The sequence below is a fragment of the Ischnura elegans genome, chromosome 2 (genome assembly GCF_921293095.1).
Source record: "Ischnura elegans chromosome 2, ioIscEleg1.1, whole genome shotgun sequence".
Taxonomy (NCBI): Eukaryota; Metazoa; Arthropoda; class Insecta; order Odonata; family Coenagrionidae; genus Ischnura; species Ischnura elegans.
This window is the reverse complement of record NC_060247.1, coordinates 55,215,324-55,239,324: the sequence shown is the minus strand read 5'-3', so window position 1 is coordinate 55,239,324 and position 24,001 is coordinate 55,215,324. Positions and strand designations below refer to the sequence as shown.

The 24,001-nt window shown below is 37.7% G+C and overlaps 1 protein-coding gene and 1 long non-coding RNA gene across 3 annotated transcripts in view; one reads left to right on the top strand and one right to left on the bottom strand.

The window, feature by feature from the left end:
- LOC124153761 (arylalkylamine N-acetyltransferase 1-like) overlaps positions 1-11,342 on the top strand; it is a 218,562-nt gene extending 207,220 nt beyond the window's left edge. For both annotated transcript variants that reach the window (XM_046527114.1, XM_046527113.1), the window contains exon 2: positions 9,270-11,342. In XM_046527114.1, coding sequence (XP_046383070.1) covers positions 9,270-10,001 — 732 coding nt within the window. In that variant the 3' untranslated portion in view covers positions 10,002-11,342. The remainder of the gene's footprint in view (positions 1-9,269) is intronic.
- Positions 11,343-12,343: 1,001 nt separating this feature from the next.
- LOC124174062 lies at positions 12,344-18,463 on the bottom strand. The gene is made up of 3 exons (XR_006868851.1): positions 18,349-18,463; positions 15,758-15,820; positions 12,344-12,842 (listed from the first exon to the last, which is right to left on the bottom strand). It is a non-coding gene; the product is annotated as an uncharacterized LOC124174062 (long non-coding RNA).
- Positions 18,464-24,001: the final 5,538 nt, after the last annotated feature.

The window sequence follows — 24,001 nt, the reverse complement described above, 5'->3', positions numbered from 1 at the left end:
ATGAATATAATCCATCTATGGTCATAGTATTTCATACGCTATTCTGAAGGCAGGAAAAGATTGAAGCAACTAAAAATTAATCAAATAATATCGATACGCAAAACTGCTACAGTTACGTGGTGCAAGCTAAATTGTCCTATAAATATAATAACTCTTATGAGCGGCGAAGGTCAATGTTAGATAAATATTTCTATTTGTATCCATCGGCTGTCGTGAAAACGCTGAACGCGGAAGCGCTTAATTCACTTTTTTTGCCATTTTTCTTCGATTCCTAAATTTCAGTATTTTCATGATTTCAGAGTTGTACTGGGCTGAAAAAGTTTTTTAGGCTCAATCGTATTTAATTATAGGTGCATATGTGGTTATAATCGTGAAAAATAGTTTTTTTGTCTCGATCTATATTCTTCTATGATACACATCTGAGTCAGGTATATGTAGCATTGACCGATTGCCCTGAATATCGTCAGAGCGCATTATGACTCGAATAAATCGCTCCGTTCCCGGCTAAAGGCTTTCATTTTCAGTTTTATTTGGTCATGGCCGCTCTTCTGATTTGAATATTGGAAAATTGAAACAATGTCCCTCGAGGAAAAACCCCACCACTTAATCGCCGTTTTCAATGAAAACTAACCTCTGCAATTGATATGTGATCTGAAGAATGCGTTTAAGATCTTACTGATATGGAAACGATATACGTGTCGTGAAACAATATAAATGTCGTGAGACAGGTTCTTAAGTTTAGGCCTCAACGGATCCGTCTAATACATCAAAATCGCTTGCTCGATACATTGCCAAACTGAAACTGTACAGACGCGCCGCTTCGTTAACTCATTACCATCTTGAGATTGTATTTAATTAGCTCCATGGCCTACTGAAGAGATTGCCTTATGCCAAAGATTATCAGTCCAGCGAATATAGTTCGGCGAGGGTATTGCAGCCGTTGAAACTTCGATAGGATGCCAAATTTTACTACAGAGATCACTGGATAGCGTTTCTGTCTTTGCGCCAAGTTGGAGATGTATAAATAGGCATTGGTTATATAAATAGGCGTATTCTTGTCAAACAAGAGTATGGTATGGTGGCAATGTTATCTAATCTTAGCACATATGCACGTAATCGTAATTGATTTAACAGCATCTCTTCCGGTGCTAAAAAATTATAAATCTTGGGCACATGCCTTGACAGCCTTTATGATTACGCCAATATTTTTTTATTTTAAAAATGTTGTCGGGGTTATATTTTTTATTTATTTAGCTAAACTATATTTTATAAAATCTCTATTATACAGTTAATAAGCTGTAAATTACTTTGCCATCTTGGAATAGTCTTCAGGTAAAAGTACCGTATTTTAAGCTTCTCAATTGTGTGGCATGAATTATACGCAAATTATGGGTGATATTGAGGAATAACTTAATATCTTGTTTCCAAATCAAAACAAAGAATTTTTACCGAGTGATTACCATAAGCTTGAGAAAACATGTTTTCGTGCTGTGATTTTTATATTGATAAAATATACAAATCGGTGTCAGGCTGATTGAAAAGGTTTTGATACAGCGTGGATTATTATTTACAGGACTAATTGGTGGTTAATTTGGAAGGCTTTTTTTTAATCGATGTGTGATACATTATGATGAGAAAGTGTTTTGTAGGTCGCACAAATATGATAAACCTGAGGTATCCTTCTGGTTAAACGTGATTTTCCACAAGTTTAACTCGAAACCTGTGATCCGCCTATATTTAGGCATATATATGTATGTGTGTTTTAATCAAGGCTTATTATATGAAATTAACTCTTTTGCCGCCAAATTTATATGAGCTGGCTTTTAAAGCATGTCATTACGAATTCATAGTAGCTTGTTAACACCCAAACTCTAACTACACCAATAAATGTTTGGGTTGAAATTGAGAGGAATCATCAGGTGGAATTAACCAACCTTTAGAGGAACATTCCCAGGATAAAATTCATTTCATTAAAAACCAAAAGGGAAGAGGATTGTTCTCAGAACTATACAGTGCGGAATCAATTTAAAATTAACCTGCAAGGGTTTTTTTCATGACTACCGGTCCACAAGCTCACCAGTTCCTCTACGCAACACGCCTGAAAGGGAAAGTAAAAATGAATTGGCTTGGAAGGAGAATAGGAAGAAAGAAATATGATCTCCAGGCGCTCGAGACTCAGAGGTTACGTGCGAAGATTAATTTACTTCAGCAATTAAACCAGATGTCTCTAAGAGTTACTGGGCGATCAGGATCCCAGAACGGCTCTATATTTCGAGGTTCAACAGAAGCGAGAAAATTCTCTTTGCCTTTAGAAAAGATATTTTTCCGATGTAGAAATTCGTTTTTCTCCCGTACAGTGGAAGACTTTGGTAAATGCTAGTACATACTTTAACTCAGTCCGTCAAATTAATCGCGCCGGCACTTAAATTTGTCATCACTCTCTTAGAGGGTCTTGGCTGGTGTACAAACACCTTCTACCATTGCCCTATTGAAGCGGCGCCACTCAAATCCATCGAAACCTATTTATTGTTCCTTGAGAAATGGATACCCATCGTGTGAATTAGAAATGGGACAGAGATTTTTCTCAAGATAGTAGTCGCCTATAAAGTCAATTGTAGTCAGCGCTTACAAGGAGCGTGTTAGCCTAGTTGGTGGAGCGCTTGGCTGTTGACCAATGGGTCCCTGGGTCAAATTCAAGGTGAAACCATTTGTCACCTCCAAATAAAATCCTCGAAGTACGAGGTGATACAGGAAGAGGGACTGCCCCCTAATTTGAGTTCGTGATAAATTCGAAAAAAATGAGAATTCGGCATAAAGGAAGGATGGATTGGGAAATCAATAGTATTTAATTGCTCATGAGAAAAGACCCTGGGCCAATAGTTTAGGGAGTTCCAATGCTTTGGGCACTTTCTTCTTTCTGGCACACAATTTCCCGCACACGTCGATTCGGTAGAAAGCCTCGACTAGCCCATCCATCGATCACATGCCACCCGCGAGCCCCACGAGAATTAAAACCGTTGAAGAGGTGGACCCTGTAATTTCTCACTTTTCATTCGCGATCGGAATCGCCCGTGGTGCTCACGCGCCCCCCCCCCCCCCTCCCCCAGTGAATTATGGGCCACGCACCGACTAAAAGCCACCCACCCACTCTGCTCTTTGAATCCGTCCTGCATCAGTCTCCGGCTCCATGACCTCCCATATCTCTGAGCGCAATGGAATGGGGAACTATCTTTCGAGATGCAAAAAAAAATAATCTTAGCCTTTCACCGCTCTGCACAATGGGATGGAGATTTATGCAAGGCGGTCGGAAACGAGCCCGGGTAACGCCGAGTGGGGCCTTTCAGATGGCCGAAGCCCACCCGAAGTCGGGATGGGATGGAATTAACGTTGCGAATGGGGCAACTTGGTTTTTAAGTAAGATAGGTCATTGGGAACGCTCCTTGGGCGCTGTGCTGTCTGTTGAGCATCGTCAGAACCATAAGTAGGTGGAAGAGGGGACTTCTTAGTCTCAACCTCGCCCGAATAAAGGCATTTCATTATTATTATAAGTCAAGGATTCTCAGTGTGGTTTGACTCAACTCTCCATTCCGCTCTCTTATCTACCAGCCTTTTCACAGTGATACATTTCTTCTCTTTTACATCATTAATTATCCGTCCTATGAAACTTACTAGGGACCGTCCCATTAACTTTATTACGTCTATCTGTGATTCGATGGTTGTCTTCATCTGGCCGTCGTGTCTCATGAGGTGACTAAGTCGTTCCGTTATTTCGTAGGACTTTAGAAGAATTCTCTTTTCTCCCACTCTTCTTAGCACTTTCCCATTACTTACTCGGTCGATCCGTTTCACCATCATAATTCTTCGGTAGCACCACATTTCAAATGCTTCCTCTTGAAAAATCTCTAGGCCATCACCTTTCAAGGATGTTCTTGTCTTTCCTCTATCGAAGGAGATTAAATGTGGTTTAGCTTGTGGTAGCTCTCATCACTTTAATTACGGCGCGAGATTCTTCTATCCTTCTTCCGTCCTGTCCCATCTTTATGGGAGGTTAATCATTACGACGATCTCTCTTTCTTTTAACACTTCCCAACTCTAATCCCTCTTGAGGATGCAGAGTAAACAAGTGTAAGAGTGTTAGACCCCGCCTTAGGAGAGTGGCCTTGCGAAGTCGGAAGAATTCGATGTACCTGCCTCGAGAGTTTTCGAGAAAAAAATCTCTGTACCATCTCTAAATCATAGGTTGGTTTTCCCATTTTCTGTGGGCAGTAATTGGGGTTGTGGATACAGAGTTGGGCTGCTGATCGAACGGTTCCGGGTCCAAATCCCTGGGGAAGCCGTCGGGCACCTCAAACGAAATTCTCAATGTGCGAGGTGGCCCGGGGAAAGAAATTGGCCCCCAAATTCTAAATGAGTAGACCTAACCTGTCTGTGGCTCATCCAGGGTGTAGCCTACCCTAACATACCGATACCAACCTTAAGATTGAACCATCGGGTAGGTGTGGAACAGTTACTTGTAGTTTAGGATAATTGTAGCTTATTCCACCTCAATGAGGGTGGGATATTCTAACTTCCCTAAGCTGAATTAGCTATGCTTAACCCATGGGTATTACGCGAGCCCATTACGTCGAGACCCACGCTGTCTAATGCCTTCCCTTTTTCAAACCACTTCAAAGAAGCTAGGTGAAGTGTCTGGAGACTTGCATGAACGGTTCCATGACGTCACTCAACGTGGTTGAAATACGCTCGATTATTACCACTTGTGGAGAGTTCGGAATGCTTCGGAATAAAGGATACTCGAATCGGGTGTAATCCGGTTTTAATCGGTTGTAAGTCGGCATGCTTCGATACCGCAAGCTCGAGAAATGAGGTATGTTAAATTTTGATGAAAGCGTACAATGTTCGCATTAATAATTTCTTGCGGAGGCTTAAAAATAACGGTCAAATTTGAATTTCTAAAGTGTATATAAATTTGCAATTCAAAAATATATCCTACTTTCATTATAACTCATTTTTTAGTTGAAATGAGTGAATTAATATGCTGTCTCTCTCGACTGATATGCTGTCAACAATCATAAATTTTAATTTAAGATCATTGACGCTAGAATGTAGCCATACCAGTTTGATGATCTGCAAGCAATTTTCATCCTCTACGGTATAACATCTTAAAAATCTTATCCTGTCAGTGACGAAAGGAAATGTTTCATTTTCACTCGACTGCATGAAATATCTTGTTTTTGGGCATAAACCTCTCGCATAATTGCACGATTCTAATATCTAAGTACAAATAATATGCTAACTTTTATTTTAGAACATAGGGTAACGTAGGATAAACATGAACGTTTGGCGGTTATTTCAACATAAAAATCGTTCATAGCAATGTTTTTTGAGTTATTATTATGCCTTATACAGTCGTACTAGGGTATTTCATTTCAAGAAGCAAGCATATTATTTTTGCGCGCTAGTTGAACCCGCCAATTAATATTTATTTATTACATTTCTATAATTAAATCGCAACAAATTATTCCTTCATACGAGCAGCCGTTTGTGATTAAATATATTTTAGAACCGTTCCTTGGGTTGAGGTCTGCTGGGTCTCACTCCACCGGTGGTTACAGGCTGTTTTATACATTGTATTGTAGTCTTGCTTGGCATTCCTTGTGCATGTATAGCCATTTTTCAGCTTAGAGCGATAGAGTACAACTGAATGGGCGATAATTAGTGTAGCTTGTCGGATCTTGATGCTTCAGGAAGATTACACGGCGATAATCGGCGCTCGTTAATTACTGTGAGGATCGTTGCGGTCTTAGCGAGCGTGGTCAGCTTCTTCAACGACACCTTAACTTTCCAGTACCATGTAGGCACAGAGTTAACGCAGAAAAGAGCAGTTTTAGACCGCAACGCATTTGAAAAAGATTAAAATGTCAAAATCCTGGATCACCTGATGCACCTAACGTGTCTCATTGGCTAATAACGACGCTTGCGTTTCTTTTCATGTTTTTTATTTCCATAGTATTAGTGATCACGAAGGAGAATAAGTGTGATGATATTAATGAATTTTGTTAACAAGTATTTAATTTGATGCCTTTTTCCATTTTCCATGAGAAAATTGACGCAAGTTTACACGATCTTGTTTGTATATATTATTAGAGTGGCAACTCTGTCGTCACCAAGGCTTAGAGTCGTCTCATTCCCAAAAATGTTAACTAACCTTCCTCTTTTCCCGCTCATACGTTTCCGCCTCCATTTATCTTCTTCCTGCATTCGTCGAATTTTTTTTCTTCCTTGAAGTTGTACACTCGTAAAAATCGAAAATTTCTCTTATGCCCAGTCAAAGTGACTTCCCAAACTTTTTTATGTATCTCTCAGTTGATAATTTATTGTTAAATGTTTCTGGTTTAGAGACTAAATTTATATTTCAAGAATATACGTAATTTATTAATTATTCATTCCTTTCAATTAACTTTTGATATTATAATTCAACCTTACCCGTTATAATTTTATAATCGACGGACGGGATAAAATATTTATGAGGACGATTTGTCTGCTCAACCCAATTATTTTCTTGAACATTTAATGTCTATAATTAGTTGCAATTCTCAGAATCCTTCACTTGCAGAGATATTTTGTTGATTGATCAAGTTGAAGGGCCTTTATTGGCACCCAATGTATGGTAGTTCTGCCAAAAAAATGAGAAATTAAAGCGAAGGGTTCCTTTACATTCTAATGCAAAATATTTTCTAACCAAACTTTAGATAGGATTGAAAAAAAAAAACGTAAATCAAAAGCAGTATCTGCTAATTTTTATGCCGGCATTGCTCTAGGCATTAACCCGTTAACGCCTGCCGGTACCATATGGTACCAGCTGGTAGTGCAACACTAAACGAGCTTTTTTTGTTATTTATTGTAATTTGTTCGGGATTTTGAGAGTTTAAAACTAATAAGCATATTTATAATTACGTTTTTGTGAAAAGTTTGCCTTTTTAAGCAGATTTGACATTTTTGAGTAATTTTGATAATTTATTATTCAAAATTGAAAATTTTTAACGTTTCTGGTTTTAAAATGTGAAATTACTAATGCCTATTTAATTTCGATTTTTGACCCTAGCGGTACCACATTGTAGCAGGCTGTATCTTCAAGACTATTAGTGCTAAAAGAATTTCATTTGCATCTAATCAATCAGATTTTACAGTTGAATATTACGAAAAAGTTGGGATGAAATTGTTAATTCAGGCGTTACCGGGTTAATTCATGCATAAAATTATGAACTGCCTTATGGTTAAATCCTTGAATGTAAATGTTAAATACAAATGAATTAAATAACTTCTGATCAAGAGAACATGATATGGAAGATACTTTTACTACTGATTTCAGTTTAGGATTTTTATTGGCCACTACTCGTACTTCTATCTTCACGTTTATTACGTATAGTCACACTTTTCAATAGGCATGTCACAAAACCTTGCGGAGCGGCCTTAGTTTACGTCACTCTAGTTTTTCTTTGACTCATATTTATCCGGAACTTAAAGAGCTCAGTCTTTCACGGAATTGTGTATGCGTAGTTTGACCACCTAGGCGTAGTTCGAGTGGGAAAGGTCCGGCCCGACGGGTGGTCGACGCCTCAGGGAAAGGAGCCGTGGATCCCGGGAAAGTCCGGTCCTCCGCCGCGGAAGAAAGCCAAGGGCGAGGCGAATAGCTGGCCAGCCCACGATAAAAGTCTTAGAAAGGCCTATCGTCGATGATCTCGACAGCGCTCATTTTTGAATGTCAGCCGTCCTTGGAAGCTCAAACGGGCAGTGAACCTCGTTTTTTCCTCTCTCTCTCTCTCTTCCCGCTGCACAACACCTTGAGTGTCGTTACTCAGGAAGCCGTTGTCGCTATGGGCGCTGCCTTCGCGTTAAGTGGGGAAATAGACCGTGCGCCTGGTTACGGCATCTCTCTTTGCGTCTGGAAGTGTGAAATTGACCTTCGTCCGATAGGGATACCCATAATATTCTTCTGTTTCTTCCTCTCTTCCTGCAGCGGAATGAGTGGTTGTTACTTCCTTTCCCGGTCGTGTCTTTCGGAGCGCGTAGGTCGAGGGATAAAGGTCATTGAGCCGTTCACTTGCTACACGGCTCTCGTGATTTTCGCTTCGCGGTGTAGATCATGTTCTATTCTCTCGGGCGATTTATAGTCCGCGTGACGGGTTACAAATGCGTCTGTGCGCCTCCAATTGTCTCCCTGACCTTATTTTTTTTTGCTTGTGGCAATAAAATATATAAAATCCTTTTCAAAGATGTAAATGATCGGCAAGTATTGATTGGATACGCTCATGTGAAACATCTGACCTAGAAAAGGCTGATAATTCGCGTCCTGTGAGAAGAAAGGCCGTGATTTATTTCCCCCATAGTTCAAAGTAGTAAACCATTAAGAGTGAGGTGTTTTAATTTAATGAATGCGAAAATACACAGAGAAGAAAATTAATCATGATAATTACTCTTTTATGAGAAATTAATTGAAAATGATCTTGAAACGGCGGTGCAATTAATCGGCCAATACTTATTCAATTATTTTGCCTGCTCTATGCATACAAATATTTTAGGGTTATCCTGTAGGATAAGCATCTCATTTTGGTACTGGCCAAACACCACTTTTTCTATTAATCAGGAAAAAATGAACCTCTTATATTTTGAAATTTTAGATTTTTTAAAATTTCTTTGTTTTATCTTAAAAAGTTAAGAGTAAACGAATCACATAGGATAAGTCTTACTTATTTATAAGTTTTTTTTTCTTTATCTTCGTATAATATAGATTCTGTATAATCTGTGTGGTTATGTCTCATTTCCAACATTCATGTCAATGATTAAAGAGCGATAATGATGGAAACTGAAACTATAACATAAATCCAGCGAAATATGTATCTCTAAAATTGCTAATTTCTCATCACGCGTTTTATTATATTGTTTTAAATGTAATTTGAGTGTATTGTGATTATTTCAGTCATGATTCGCTGACATTACAGATGTTTCACATTTTGTTTTGGAATCTAAATAGATCTTTATTATTGAAGGTATTACTAGAAAATGTACTGTAATCATTGCCTAATTAAACCTCTCTATCTAAGTAACCCCTGATGGAGTCACCAAAAAATAGTCATTATTTCATGTTACGAAAGTAATAAGTAAATTAACCCCAAAAAGTAATAATGATATGAAATATTTATTATCCTCGATGCAATGCAATCAGACAGCGCTAACCTCTTTTAAATTGTTTTTTCTCTTCCTCTCAGACACTCTTGGGTGCCTCCAAGGACGTCTCTTTGGCCACCTACTCCGGATACGAGATCCTGCCAGTTGCTCCGGGCGACGCGGAGCGGGTCCTCGACTTCCTCCGCCGCTTCTTCTTCAGGGATGAGCCCATCAACCGAGCCGTCGAACTCGTCCCACAGGACGGCTCCGGAACCTCGCTCTTCCTCGAGGCCCACTGCCTCTCCACCCTCAAACAAGGCCTCTCCCTGATGGCCGTCGAATCCGGGACCGGCGGTGCCGCGGCCGGCAAGATCATCGGCGTCTCCCTCAACGGCGACGGGAAACCAGGCGACGCCGATCTCCTCGCCGAGGAGGCTGACCTATGCCTCGACCCGAAGTTCAAGCGGATCCTCCGGCTCCTGGAAACGGTCGAGCGGAACGCGGACGTGTTGGGCTGCTTCGGCGTTGACCGTCAGTTCGAGCTGAGGATCATATCGGTGGACGACTCGTGCAGGGGAAGGGGTATCGCCACGGCCCTCCTGCAGCAGTCCATCGACCTGGCCAAGCGTAAAGGGTACCCTCTTTTCCGGGTGGATTGCACCTCGGCGTTCTCGGCCAAGGCGATGGAAAGGGCGGGTCTGGATTGCGTGTACTCGCTGAGCTACGAGGACTACGCTGAGATGGAGGTGAAGGTGTACGGGGAGAGGGCGGTGCAGCCGATCAAGCCTGAGGAGCCCCACACCCACATCAAGTGCTACGCCCTCAGGATATAATGAAAGAACAAAATACTGACTCAGCCGGAACCGCGTGGCCGAGAGGGGAAGAAAAGATGTGGGAGGAGTTCCCAGATGTGTTCTGGCCGCCTTACTTGCTTTGGAAACGACTCTAGACCGTCTTTAAGAATGGATATCGATTGGTTTTATCCAAGGGAAGGATATTCTCTTTTATATAACAACAAACAGGCCTTGATCAAGCAACGCCCGAACGATAGTGCGATTCTAAGGATTGAAATATTAAGGTGAAGTCTCAAAGTTAATCATCTCCGTCCGCAGTGGCTTCAGGACATTTAGAAGCGAAATAATTTAATATAATGTCAAATTTAGACTAAAAAAATCACTGTCAAAATAGCAAAAACATTTACCCGAGTACGACAGCGCACCTAAGCTGTCGAATTTTTCACGAAAAGTCTATTTTTATATTCCTAGAAAAGATACATTTCTGTTACGTGATTCGCATAAATCATTTACAACCTTTGTGCATCACAAGGACGATTTCATTACGTTTCAACCGAAAGAAATCTCGCGTCAGGGTGAATAATTCCCTCCACGGCTTGTAAATATTTCTATTATTTTTATATATTTCGCTTGCTAATGATTCTGTTATTTTTGGGTTCGAAGCGAATGCTATTCTTCGCTGCCCGAATGAACTATTTGCTGTGTCATTGTCGGGTTAAATCCACAGGTGTGGAGTCTTTTTTTCATGCACCTCTCAGAACTGATTGGCTCGAAGCATGATGGGAGGTTGTTTTCCCTGTACACTAATAAATAGATGGAGAGAGTTGGCAAGTTTTAAGTGCTCTGATAAGATGCTCAGGATTGTGAAAGGAATCTGCTCTGCATGCAAGTGCTGATCACACTTGGGCAGAACAAAATTCCTCCATAGTTTTTATTTCCTTTCTTGAATTCATATAATATTCTCTTCCTAAAAACGTGGAGGCACCTAATTCTGCATCGAAGAGAAGAGATCTCATTTTTTTTTAATTAGTGGTATAGTGACCGATTCGTTGAATCGGCTGGGTATGAATATGACCTCTGATGCTGAGCTACATACATAGCTCATGCTAATGGCAGGGTGCGTGTTTGTTTCCTAAATTATGTATATATTTATCAAATCTTGCTGAAAGCATTTAATTTAAAAAAGCATTTTTAAATGTTAAAAGCATTTTTGAATGAAATACAATCGAATATGGACGATTCTTTGGGTTTTAAGTTATTCTTTTGTCGCATTGAAAGTATCAATGCCAATTGCTTCATTAATATTTAATGAAGAACTGATTGACGGATGTATCACGAATTATTTAAATGTGCAATGAAATAAATGATAATTATCAATAATTCAATGCATTTTTTGTTTTTATTTTAATGTTTATTGTAACCATCGGCTCTTGACTATTCATGATGTGAGTTATCCTTAAATATTTGCGTTTTTTTTCTATATTTTCAGCTGTGTTTTTAAATTCTATATGGTGTAAAACGATATGTCAGTAAGCACATAATCAAGACCTACTATCTCGGTATTTTCAATGTAAATTTCAACTAAAGAGGACTAATTTTTTGCCAAATGATTCCTTCGCCATATCAAGTTTTGACTATTTTCCACAATTACGGCTTTAACCCTTTCTAACCCAGAGTTACTTTTGGTAGAATTCAAATTTCAAGATTTTTCATCATAAAAACTCGACAATTTTGCACTCAATTATAAATATTTTGGTGGATAAATTATTAATCATTACAGTTAACACCACAAAATAATGCGTAGCTAAGATATTTCCTGAATAGAGCAGATCATTTCTACATTTTTAATGTTGCTTACATTCAAAACCCATCCTAACCCGATCCAACTTCTTGTAAGCAGCATTGGATTATGATGGGTTAATTACTTACGCCCTGAATGAGGTTTTGGATTCAAAGTGTTGGTAATTGCTATTAGTTCGAAATTTTTAGTGTAAATTTGCTCTTAAACAATTTATTGACGTAAGGTTGGTAATTAGTGACCTCAATTATATATTCCTCATCAGATAATATGGTAATAACAATGAAAGTTAAAACATCTCTATCGTATATTTTGGGAGGAGTGATTATGTCTGAACTTTCCATATCACCCAAACGTGCAACTGGGAATGAGAAAATATATATAATCTTTCTCTCAATCACACACTCAATAAATAGTTGAATGCTCCTTCACTGCCTTCATTTTCGTCGACTCTCATTCAAGTATAGTGAATTTTATATTCTTTTTCTTTCTCTTTATAAATATCCTTTGAAAAAAAACTAGATGGGAAAATAAATATCAATAGTTAGTGTGGGTGATATTCTGTTAAGTATATATTGAATGCTATCTTTGGATTTATTTTATTTTCGTAGTAAAGGATATGCTTTAATTACACCGACCGTTGAGAAGCATTTTACACTTTATCATGGTGGTATGGGTACTTGCTGGGGTACACTTTACGCAAGTCAAGTGCACATTTCCCCGCACACATTATGTAGTAAAAATAATTCTTCAGGAGTGCTTACTCCGAGAGTGATTTCCATGTTGAGAAGCTGGCAGTTGAATAAGTCTCTTAGTGAAACCATGTCACAGGATGAAGCAACCAGTGAGCCATAGTTTTGGTCTTGGTGAAAGATATTTGGTCTTTAAAATGTGCTTGGATGATGTTCTGCAGTCAGGGAATCCGTTGTTTTAGACACGCTCACTGGTAGAATTTATTGTTTCTCTGTCCTGATTTTATTAATTACTCTTTCGCCCTGTGAACCGTTTGAATTAAGTGCTCCCAGCAGTGATTGCTCCATGATTCCTTTGCGACGGTTGGCCACTCCAGATCGCAGAGTAAACTGAAATAAATCAGATTAAGACAGTCGTTATTGATGGTTGAAAATGTTTAGGAATTGAGTATGTTGGCTGTAGAATCAATTAGGGCTTCTCTAGGAATCAAGTTCTCTTGACTCAAGTTGAGGTTTTTTTGACACTTGGGTTTTTATAATCTTCCTCACCCGTATTTAGAACGCCTCTGGTCTTTCTTTTTCCTCTTTTGTCGGCGTCCGCTTTTCCTCATTATATAGCCGTTCACTCTAAATCGGAATCTCCTCTAACCTCTTTACTTTTAGCAATACGATCTTATAGACGTTGTAACGTTTGATATTTGTTATTGATGTTGATGTTGGTTGGGAGTTATCAAGACTCACATTATAGATACTATGAACATTCTAAGTCAACCATGTCCATTAGGCCGGCCCTTATTTTTCAGAATTGCGAGAAGTTATGTTTTCCTGGTCTCAAAATGATCCAAATGGTGTTCATATTCACATGTTAAAATTTGGTTACTTTAAAATAACGGCAACCCGTGCCCCAAGGGCCCTAAGTACTAAGGACCCTCAATTGAGTTTTTTGGGGCTGAAAAAGCGCTATTTCTATGTAAAACGTAAGAGCAAAATCCTTTAGGGCCCATTTTCTGTTTGTTTTAACCTATTTCTAAGCGTGTAGAGTCTCTAGTAAGTGGTGCGGGACATACCTCAGCGGTGCCGCGGTGCGGGGTGGCGCCCAAGGGGGGATTGCATTACGACGGACGATATCTCCTAAACGCTTAGAGATAGGTTAAAACAAACAGAAAATCGGCCCTACAGAACTTTACTTTTACGTTTTACATAGAAATAGCGCTTTTTCAACCCCAAAAAACTCAATTGAGGGTCCTTAGTACTTAGGGCCCTTGGGGCACGGGTTGCCGTTATTTTAAAGTAACCAAATTTTAACACGTGAATATAAACATCATTTGGATCATTTTGAGACCAGGAAAACATAACTTTTCGCAATTCTGAGGAATAAGGGCCGGCCTAATGTCCATAAACAGTTTTTATTCAGGGATGGCAAGTGAAACGAAACGAAAATGTTTCGTTTTGATCCGGAGGGAAACGAAAATGCAAGGTCTAGGTTTAGTATCATTCCCGCACTAAATTAAAACTATCAGGTAGTTTAGTTTCAACCCGGGACGAGACTTTATTCCCAAGAACGAAACTAAATTAATCGAAACTCCGCTGCTCATAGTGAAGTTTCGATCACCGAAGTTGAGTAAAGAGGATAATAGGGAATAGTTTCGATCCATTTCATGAAAGAATATAGATAGTTAAAAACATTGAGCTTAAAAATCGAATGGCCAGTTTGCGTTCACGGTTATCCTGTTAGTGATAAAAATATGAGTGCCCCAGGCATCTAAAGGCGGTAGGTCGAACCTCTACTTCATTCAACCATACTTCGTCTTCATTAAGTTTTTGGTATGGCAGGTAAAATCAATTTTACAAGAAATGCATACATAGCCCAAATTCGGATATATTAAAGATGACATTTGATGAGAATAACCCCTATGGTTTTGTCGGAAATGAAGAATATGGACGAATGTGAAATTGAAGATGGGATTCGATGAGAATAACCTCTATGGCTCTATTTCGCAAACCGTGAGGCAGTCAAGTGTTCCTCTCATATCCCATTTCAAACCATCTCTCCCTATATTACCACTCAAAAAGGTCCGTGGTTTCGGGCGCTCTGGCAATACGAATTTCTCTCGCCCTGAGGCTAGAACAGAGGTAGCTCCACCACCGCAGACTTTCGGTTCGCCTTCAAGGTCGTCGATTCGAAGGCTGTGGCCGATTTAGGGAAGAATTCGGAGCCACCAAGGACCCCTCTCTTCCATCCACACCGATGACATTAACGAGACAAGATAATGAGGACGTATCATATGATCAGGCTCTATTTGTAGGGAGATTTCTTTAAATGCTGCTGGTCTTGAATTAATGCCGGGCATAAAGGGGAAGGATATTTTTATACGTTGATTGATAAAAAAATAAAAAAAATTATAAATCAAGATTGGATTGATGTTTTACTCCTGAATTATAATCTTCGTTGACATTTTTGTGCAAAAACGTTGCCCCCAAGTACTCTATTTTTCTGAATTTTTTTATGGCGGCGTAGGATCATACCACAACGCTTTCCCCGAGACAAATATTTTTCTGATTAGAAATTTTCAATGGATTAGAATTGGAATATTTTAAATGTAAAAGTGATTGCTCCATAGAAATCGCTAAAAGTGCCTTGTGCACGTGCATTCAAGCACAAAGATAATATTGGAATTAAAATGTGATGGGAATATAATTTTAGCCATAAAAAAAAAAAAATCTCTTGAGCCAAGTTTCCATACCACGCCATTGTTAACTTTCCCTCGAAAATGAAACCATTAATAAATAAGTTTAACCGAATCGGCTGAAGGTCTGCACGAAAGCTAAAACTTAAGTGTTGCAGCTATTTAATTTTATCAGTGCTCAATGATATCCATAAAGATTTTGCTGCCATTTTTTCCGTAGACATGTTCAAACCATTACTCGTTAAACATGCCCATTGAAAGTTTAAGATTTTATAATGAAATTTTCGTCATCATAGATGAGATCTTAGAAAATACGCTAAGTTATTGGTTGTATGCGTCGGAAATTGGCTCAAAAAATCACCTTAATGTTTCAATGCAATGGTATTCCCAAAGCTAACTAAAACATTTTCCAATAATTTGATATTTTGTATTGTTGGTATTTTAGAGACAGGTCACTATTTTTTTATAAAAAAAAAATTATCCTCAATACTACATTTTGATTCATAATTTTTTTCATTAACAGGGATAGTAAATGTTTAAATAAATATTTCACATAAATGAAACTATTCGAACTCTCTGGAAAACTTAAGCTTAAAATAAAATTGATGTTATACTTACGGTTGCAGTTATATTTCCATTCAATGGTACAGCGACCACAGGGAAGAAAATGCCTTTATGTCCCTGAAAAAAATACAATTATTAAGTGAATGCGAGGCCAACCTGTCTCCATCCATCGTAACTCGTAATTATTTAGCTGTGCACATCGATGATGCGCATATTTACTTTGGATCATTAAAGGAGAATTCATCAAAAAAAAAACTTTCGATCTCATGAAAACCTTATAATATATGTGTAAAAATCAACTTTCTACTTCAGAATGACGGCCATAATGATTTGGCTATAGCATTATTAATTTTTGCCGTTGTATTTACTACCGTATTCACATTGAAATTGAAGTATTATAAATGCATAAATTTTATATCCAGAAACTGTTGCCCAAACTTAGCTTCTAAATTAGTTTTTTGTAGGTTCTCTTCCAAATTTATATATTTTCACTCTTAAATCTTGATGCTAAAAATCCAGGTGATTCACTTATGCAAAAACGTACTTTACAAACTGACGAAAGGGAATTATTTCAACTCGCCCTCTAACACTGTTTTAAGATTTCCCTCCTCAGCTTAATATTTTTTCATTCCATGCACACTCTATCACCTGCTGTTATCCTCTAGAAGTTTCCTCTCCTCGCCAATTCCGTGTAACATTTCCTCTGTTGTTTTACTCTCCGTCCATATCACTTTTTTTATCATCCTCTTTACCCGTATCTAGAACGCCTCTGGTCTTTCTTCTTTCTCTTTAGACGGCGTCCGCTTTCCCTCATTGTATAGCCGTTCACTCTAAATCAGAAACTCCTCTTATCTTTTTACATATTAGTAATACTATCTTATAGACGGTGTAACGTTTGATATATAGCAATTGATGTTGATGTTGGTTGGGAGTTGTTGATGAGAGGAGAGGTGGCAATGTTGAGAAGAGGAGAAAAAGAGAAAGTTGCTCTAACAACAAGTAGTGGGACATAAAGAGAAGACGATCTTTAAGAATATTAATTTGGAATAGACTAGTAGGTTTGGAACAAAACATTCGTATGACGTTGCAACAGATATTCACTCTGCATAGGTTCCTTCTTTGCTTGCACAGTTCTCTTCGAGATATCCTAACAGCTATTTCCAACTATCTCTAATAATCTTCCCAATTTTTTAATGGATAGCAAATATGCATTAATCTTATCCTCTGGTAAATACTCCAACAGTGAGTGAAATTCACACAAAAATGATGTGGACGAATGGGATCTGTGATTGAATCGCAGAATAATTATCTGCGACATACCGCTGTGATTCAGTATTCTGCTGCTCTTTCCAGACAGTGGCATTGCCAAGGCAGACTTGATTGGTTTCACGGGCTCCACAGCAGAATCAAAATAACGGGGAATGTAACGTTATCTGATGAGGTGTTCTGACTGGCGCGCATTTTAGAACTCGAGTCTACAAAGTCAACATTTTTCAAGACTCTACACGAAGTTACGTTTGACAGACTGTTATATATGATGTAGGTATGAGAGCATCATCGGCGTGCGTACTCGGCATAATGTTAAAATTAAAAAGAAGAACTTTGTGCTTTCACATTAATATTTATTCACAAATTTGTGAATTTGTAAGTAAATTTGTAAGGTAAATTTGTGAATAAATATTAATGTGAAAGAGCTCTCTTCTTTTTAATTTTAATAATGAATCGTTTTCACCAAGTTACGCCTCAAACAATCAATTTCGGCATAATATGATGAAAAGATTTTATAACCAGCCGCTGTATACGACTGTAAGGTGAACCATACAGAGCTCTCTACTACTGAACGACCATCATGCTTTATGACTATTAATTGCAATATCTTGACCAGGAGCAATGCCAATTATTGCAACATCATTTTATTTAAATTTGACTTGTAAGGTAATTGAAATTTTCAAGATTTTCTGACCAAATTTTGGTTTTTGCGCGCTGACACCTGTACTATATCTTGATCAATTTCAGATAACACCACTGAGTATTTTTATAAACAAAATCTAAGTTAATATTTGAAGTTCCAAAACAAATAATTCCATCCGACTAGTACTACGATACTTTACTCACATTTATCAAAATTACATTTTATTACAAGTGCAGTGATGTTTGCATGTGCAATAAATGTTACTTTAAAACGTTTTATGTATTTTACATTACGATACTTAAAGCTGCGGAATTGAAAGCTCTGAAGTTGACGAATGGGTGGGTGAAAGTTTTGAAGATAATTAACACACATAGAAGAATACAACACATTAACGAAACAAAGATAAAAAGTTTTAATTAAATGCAACAAATGCGTGCACTCATTATTACATATATGGAAATTAAAAGTGACGTATTCGATTGAAAAAGAGGTAAAGAGGAAAAAGAGGAAATTAAATATAATTTGATGATATTGAATCCAAAAGTCATAACGCAGCATTTATGATGAAGCTACGGTAGCTACGAGACGTGGGAGAGTAAAATACCTGGAAGTCCAGGAAAAATATTTTAGAGAAATTTCAATCATGTGTGCTTCGAGTGCTTCTGAGGAAAAATTACTCCCTAGTCGTAATCACATGACAAAAATTGAATAAATGCATGAAGGATGTACTTACTCCGATGCTTCTGCCTTCGGTATCCGCAACGAACCCGCAGAAGAGCAGAGAAGCTATGACGAATACGAGCTGAGAAGGGCGCGACATGTTGGCGTCTGGTTGCCAATTCCACGAGGAGGAGGGTTTTATACGCACTACAGATGCGTGTCTCGATAAGTTAACATGAAATAAAATATGAAAGAGAATCATCGGGATGTTTGCTCTGATAATCGCAGGATTTTATCCTTTAAAAAAAGAAGGGGGTGAAGGACATTTTTCGTTTCATTGTTTCCGCCCTTGTCAGAATAGTCGACGGAGAGCGGCTCTCTCCTGACCATTGTTACGTCTGTCACAGTTTTTGACACCTATCATTTTGCGGTAACGTAATGACTGGGAAATCCTTTGCTAATTCAAATTGCGAACATATTTTTCCTCTAGTCAGCACATTAAGACCAGTTCTTTCAAACTTGTCTCAATATGGTGACAAGTGGAATAGTGCTAGAAAATTTTGTGAAAAATTTAGTAGACGTCGTGTTAGATCGTCATAGTTTATAGATAATGAACTCTTTGAAGGAAATGATTTTCCGATAGATCGATATTCACAGGTTTTTAGCTCTTAAAAAATTAGGAAGAGGATATTTATAGAAGGAAGATATTTCAAAGAGAGAAAGAGGATTAAAGTAAATATGAATGAAGTAAGAATGTTTCAGCGAAATCTGCTGAAGAGAATCTTTTTCTCTATTTTTCTATTCATTACTAATGACATTTTTAGTACGATTCATTTGTGGCAAAGCCTACGAATTTATTCTTTAAATTAAGTCAAATCTTAAAAACAAATTGTCTAGCCGGTTAAGATGGTGAAAAATACCCCAGATGTTTTGAAAAATAAAAAATATACACTTGAAGTGCATAAAAAATTATGCGTTTTCCCAAATTTTGAGGCCTTAAAAATGGAAATTAACCCCGAAAAAAATTGAAACACGATTTTTCGTTTTTTAACCATATCTCCAGTTTTTATTTTTGTAAAATCTTTTTATTAACTTTAAAATGTATACTCTATTACGTTCCGCCATTCTGATTTTTTTTCAAAATTTTTTGACCGAAAACTTAACCTTTGCTAAAGTTTGAAATTTTCCAAATTACAGTAAAAATTTTACGAAACAATAGACACGCCAAAAATATATGTTGTTACCCCTTAATAAAAGTATAACCCTATTTTTTTTTCAGATTTTTAACGTGGCTCACTTTCACGAATACTCGAGTTACAAGAAACGGCAAAAAGATGAGCAGATACAAGCGTAGGGCTCGTCCATTGCAAGCGAACTTGCACTGCCAGTGGACGTGAGTATTCGTTACTGGCAGACGTGAGTGAGGGAGTGGTTATATTTGAAAAACGACGTTATACTGATGCACTACGTCGTCTCAAGTCAAGCGTCCACGAGCGGCAGATCCAACCCAAACAGACTATGTAGCGCGAGCGTGATTTCGCCTGAAGCTCCGCTCTAGGCGGTTGTAAATATACCAGAGGGGGCACCACTGGTTCCATTCGCTGAGCGCAGTGAGATAGGGATGGGGGTGCTTACGTAAGATATCCGCGCCTACTTTGACCAAAACATTGATAATCCCATTAGACTCAATGCTAAATATTTGGTGAAATATTCGGTCGTGATCGTTGTTACGTTAAAATAAACTATCGCAAACGAACACAGTAAAACTTTCTCTGTCATTATGGGAAGGCATCGTGAAAATATGCCTCGAATATCTTTTCCCAAGGAAAAATTATTGTCAATCACCACGGTTCCGCTATGCAACTAGCATAGCCGAAAATAACATTTTACTAGTGTAAAATATACATTCCCCTATACTTCTACTGGTAATTAATAACATTACAGCCAATGGAAATCTTGCGATAGCGAGCAGGTCGCAATAATAGTACAGAAGTATATTCGCGACGATATATTATCACCACCATATGACTTTATGGACAGTTTAATATACACAGTAGTATGACGAACGATCGGAAAACTCCGACGACAATTAATAGAAGTAAATTTTGTATTTTAGTTTTATATATCAGAGGCGATATAAGGAATAGAACACTTAATTATATACGTACACTGTTTGAGACTAAGTCCGAAAATGGTCAAACCAAGATGGCGGAATTCTGAACACGCTTAAAACTCGAATACAACGCATCCAAATATTTACAACCTCCTTGCTCCGCGCAGTTTGGCGCCTGCAGCAGACGCGGGTGCGTCTGACTCTGGATTCTGGGATTCGCCGCGCGATGCCACTTGTTTACGTTTGTCTCGCGTAAGACGACTGGAAACGCTTCTAACGACCAGCTGCTTTGAGGTCATTGTGCCATGCCTTCAGCAGTTCACCCAACAAGATCCTTTCTTACCAGCTAGCATCTGACGTCTTACGAGGTTAGTAATGTCAAGCAGGTATAATCCCTCGAAATCCATATTTACTGATAACGTTGTTTTTCAAACATGGCCAAACTCACGTATGTCTGTAACGAATACACAAGTCCACTGGCAGCGCAAGTTCGCTTGCAATGGACGAACCCTACGCTTGTAGCTGTTCATCTTGTTGTCATCTTGCGATTTGATAGTTAGATTATTCTTCCTCATAGGATAATTCTCTAAAATCGCTGGCACAGCAATGGTTTTCCAGGTTTCGCTAGTGGTAGGACCCGCCCGCCTTTGTGACGGTGCGGGATTCCTTGTTCCATCCCTTCCTTCCCTATCCCGTCCCAGGAGGCTCCTTCCTTTCTCCTTCCTGTCCTCCTGCGGTGCAGAGGTGATATGCTAACGCTTCCAGACCTCGGCCCAGGAGTGTAACCTAGCGAGCCCGCCCTAGGGTTTTGTATCCATTGTTCACATTGTTGCTGACTCTTGCCTCTTGAGTACGGGTGAGGGCGAAGCCACCAGCATACGCTTCCAGTGTACGACCAGCCTTACTCGTAATTTTGGAGAAAAATCTGTATTACCCCTTGTATATAAATTATTTCTCCTTAGAAATATCTTTATGGTAAGGCATTAAAACAAAGATTTTTTAAAAATAAGTAACGCATAAAAAAATGGAAAATAAAGTATGATACATGGCCCAAATTTTAGAGTGAACGATTTAAATTGTGCTCACTACCCTGATTAACTGCACCTTATCGTCTTAGTTTCTACGTTTCAAATTGATTCAATCTATTTTTTTCATCATCATGGTGATCTTTAAAGTAAGTTCTGCTGGGTAACGCGGAAACTTTTTCCCAAAGCACAATCAAAAGTGTGCCTATGAACTGAATTTTCTTGTTGAATGGCCTTTTACATTTGCTATAGAAAGTTTTTAAAGATTAAAGGTTATTACTCGTTTCCGAGCAGTTTCCAATTTTCAATATCTTTGTAATGATAGCATAAATGTGACTAAAGAGAAGTTGAGGGAAAAAATGATTCTAAGGATAAAAATGCATGACATAGGTGAATTACCTTTCACATTTGCTCTAGACAGTTTTTCGAGATTAAAGCTTAATTACTCTTTGCCCGAGCAGATTCCAATTTTCAATGTAAATGTATCAGAAAGAATCTTCAATGTAAATGTATCATTATCAATGTAAATGTATCAGAAAGAAACAATTGGAATTACTTAAAATTGCTGACTTGATTTTATTCTTTTCCGAAAAGCGTGTGATGTGAAGAAGGTGATGTAAACCTGATGAATCGGTATTCAGGTAATTAGTAGGCGTTTATTTTATATTGGATGATGGACATTAGTTTATGTATGTAATTCTAATTGCAGAAGTTTCAAACACATATAATCTGAAATGAATAAAACTGGATTGGAATTAAGCGTGGAACTGTGTCTTTCTTTCTGACTTATACGTACATTCAAGTTAAACATTTACCATTTAAGTCATTCATTCTATCAAAAATTCATTTTACTCCATATGTTACTAAAAATGACATAGCCTACGCGTCTATATACTATAAATCCTCTATTTAATATGATCTGGCCATATTTAGGGAATTGATATAACTTTGCTTATGATATTACGATGATCAATTTAAAGGCGACCGTATGTTACAAATTTCGTGTAAAACCATGCATAATTGTTTGAGTTTCTCACAATCTAAGAACAACAAATTTCGCTATGCGATATCGATAGTTAAGGAATGATAATACCTACAATGGTTCCTTAATCTCTTTATTCGTTAATTAATCAAGGAAGCAATTTCATAGTGAAAATGCGTGGTAGACTTGGATGGAATGTTTCACGCAATACATTGACGGACATAAAATTAGTTTCTTCTCCGTATTTTCTGTCGCAAACGGGTATTATTCATCTTTACGTATTAAATAATATTCTTTTGTGTTAATCGCTTTGAACCAAATCTATGACTCGAAAAATTAAGCCGTAGATCTCCAAACCCGGATGTCTTAATTAGAGAGAGCAAACCTATGGTCATACATTATGTTTATCATTTATGAATAATGGAATTTAGAGAAAATTGTCCTTTTCTGACAGTAAACATCTAAAATTATACTGGATAATGCTTTGCTCGTTCTTTCTCTGAAAATAAAAATTAATTGATGCCTTATGGTGATACATCATTCTTGGTTTAACAGCCCAAAACTTTCACTGCATCTTGACAGAATGATAGATTAATGTGTAATATCCATCCTACTACCGACGATGAGGCATTAATTAAAAATAACTTTGCGCAATTAATTTCAATACTGAATAATTTTATTATGTTTGAAATATATTCCTGGCCACGTGGAATTATTATTACCGCTAATATAAAGACAATACTAGGAAGAATTTTTCTTCGGAGAAAACTCCTAGTCTTAAGTGGTTTTAGAAACGTTTTTCTAATTCGATTCAGTGGAGTAGCAATGGGTAATGCTTTATATATATTATAAATTCCCATTATAACTTTCGCAATGAACCGTAACACAACAAATTATGTTTCCTTGTGCAGCAAAATATTTTGTGAGTGTTTCTTTGTAATCGCCGTCTGAATAAACCACGTTGTACCTTTTTTTGAGCAAAGTTAAAATCCTTATTTTTATTTCTCTAAGTCATCTTTAAGATTTTTTTTCTGAACTCTAAACTTGCTTACTGAGCTGAAATATTACTTACGACACCTTGATGGCTTTGTGAATTTTTGAAACCATTAAATGAAGCTTAATGAATAAGATATATACAATAGATATTGTCATTTTTTTATTTTTATTTTTTATCACCGTTATATGATAATATTTATATTACAAAGCGAATAAATAAAGTTATTCTTTTAATGAAATATGATTAGGTGATTTCACTATCCGAATAGCAGGCAGGTGAGGCAAAATCCAGCATTCGTCCCTGTTGTTGCAGTAGTACCCAGGGTCGCCAGCTGTAGAGCTATCTGTCAAGATCAAAATATTAAAATCAGTTTGCACAATGACACTACGGAGGGTAAATCGTTTATCATAATAATAAGCTATCCACTAGTAACTATTGAGAATTTTTGAATAATGCTTATTAGATTATTAAGTTTTTTTGTTTCACTCTTCTTCCATTTTGAAGTTTGCTCCCCAAAAATGTTTTCATGTATAAATGTAATTTTCTACTGAGCACGAGTTTTCGTATTTTTTAATATTTCACAGAACAAGTATTTTATTTAAAAGCATT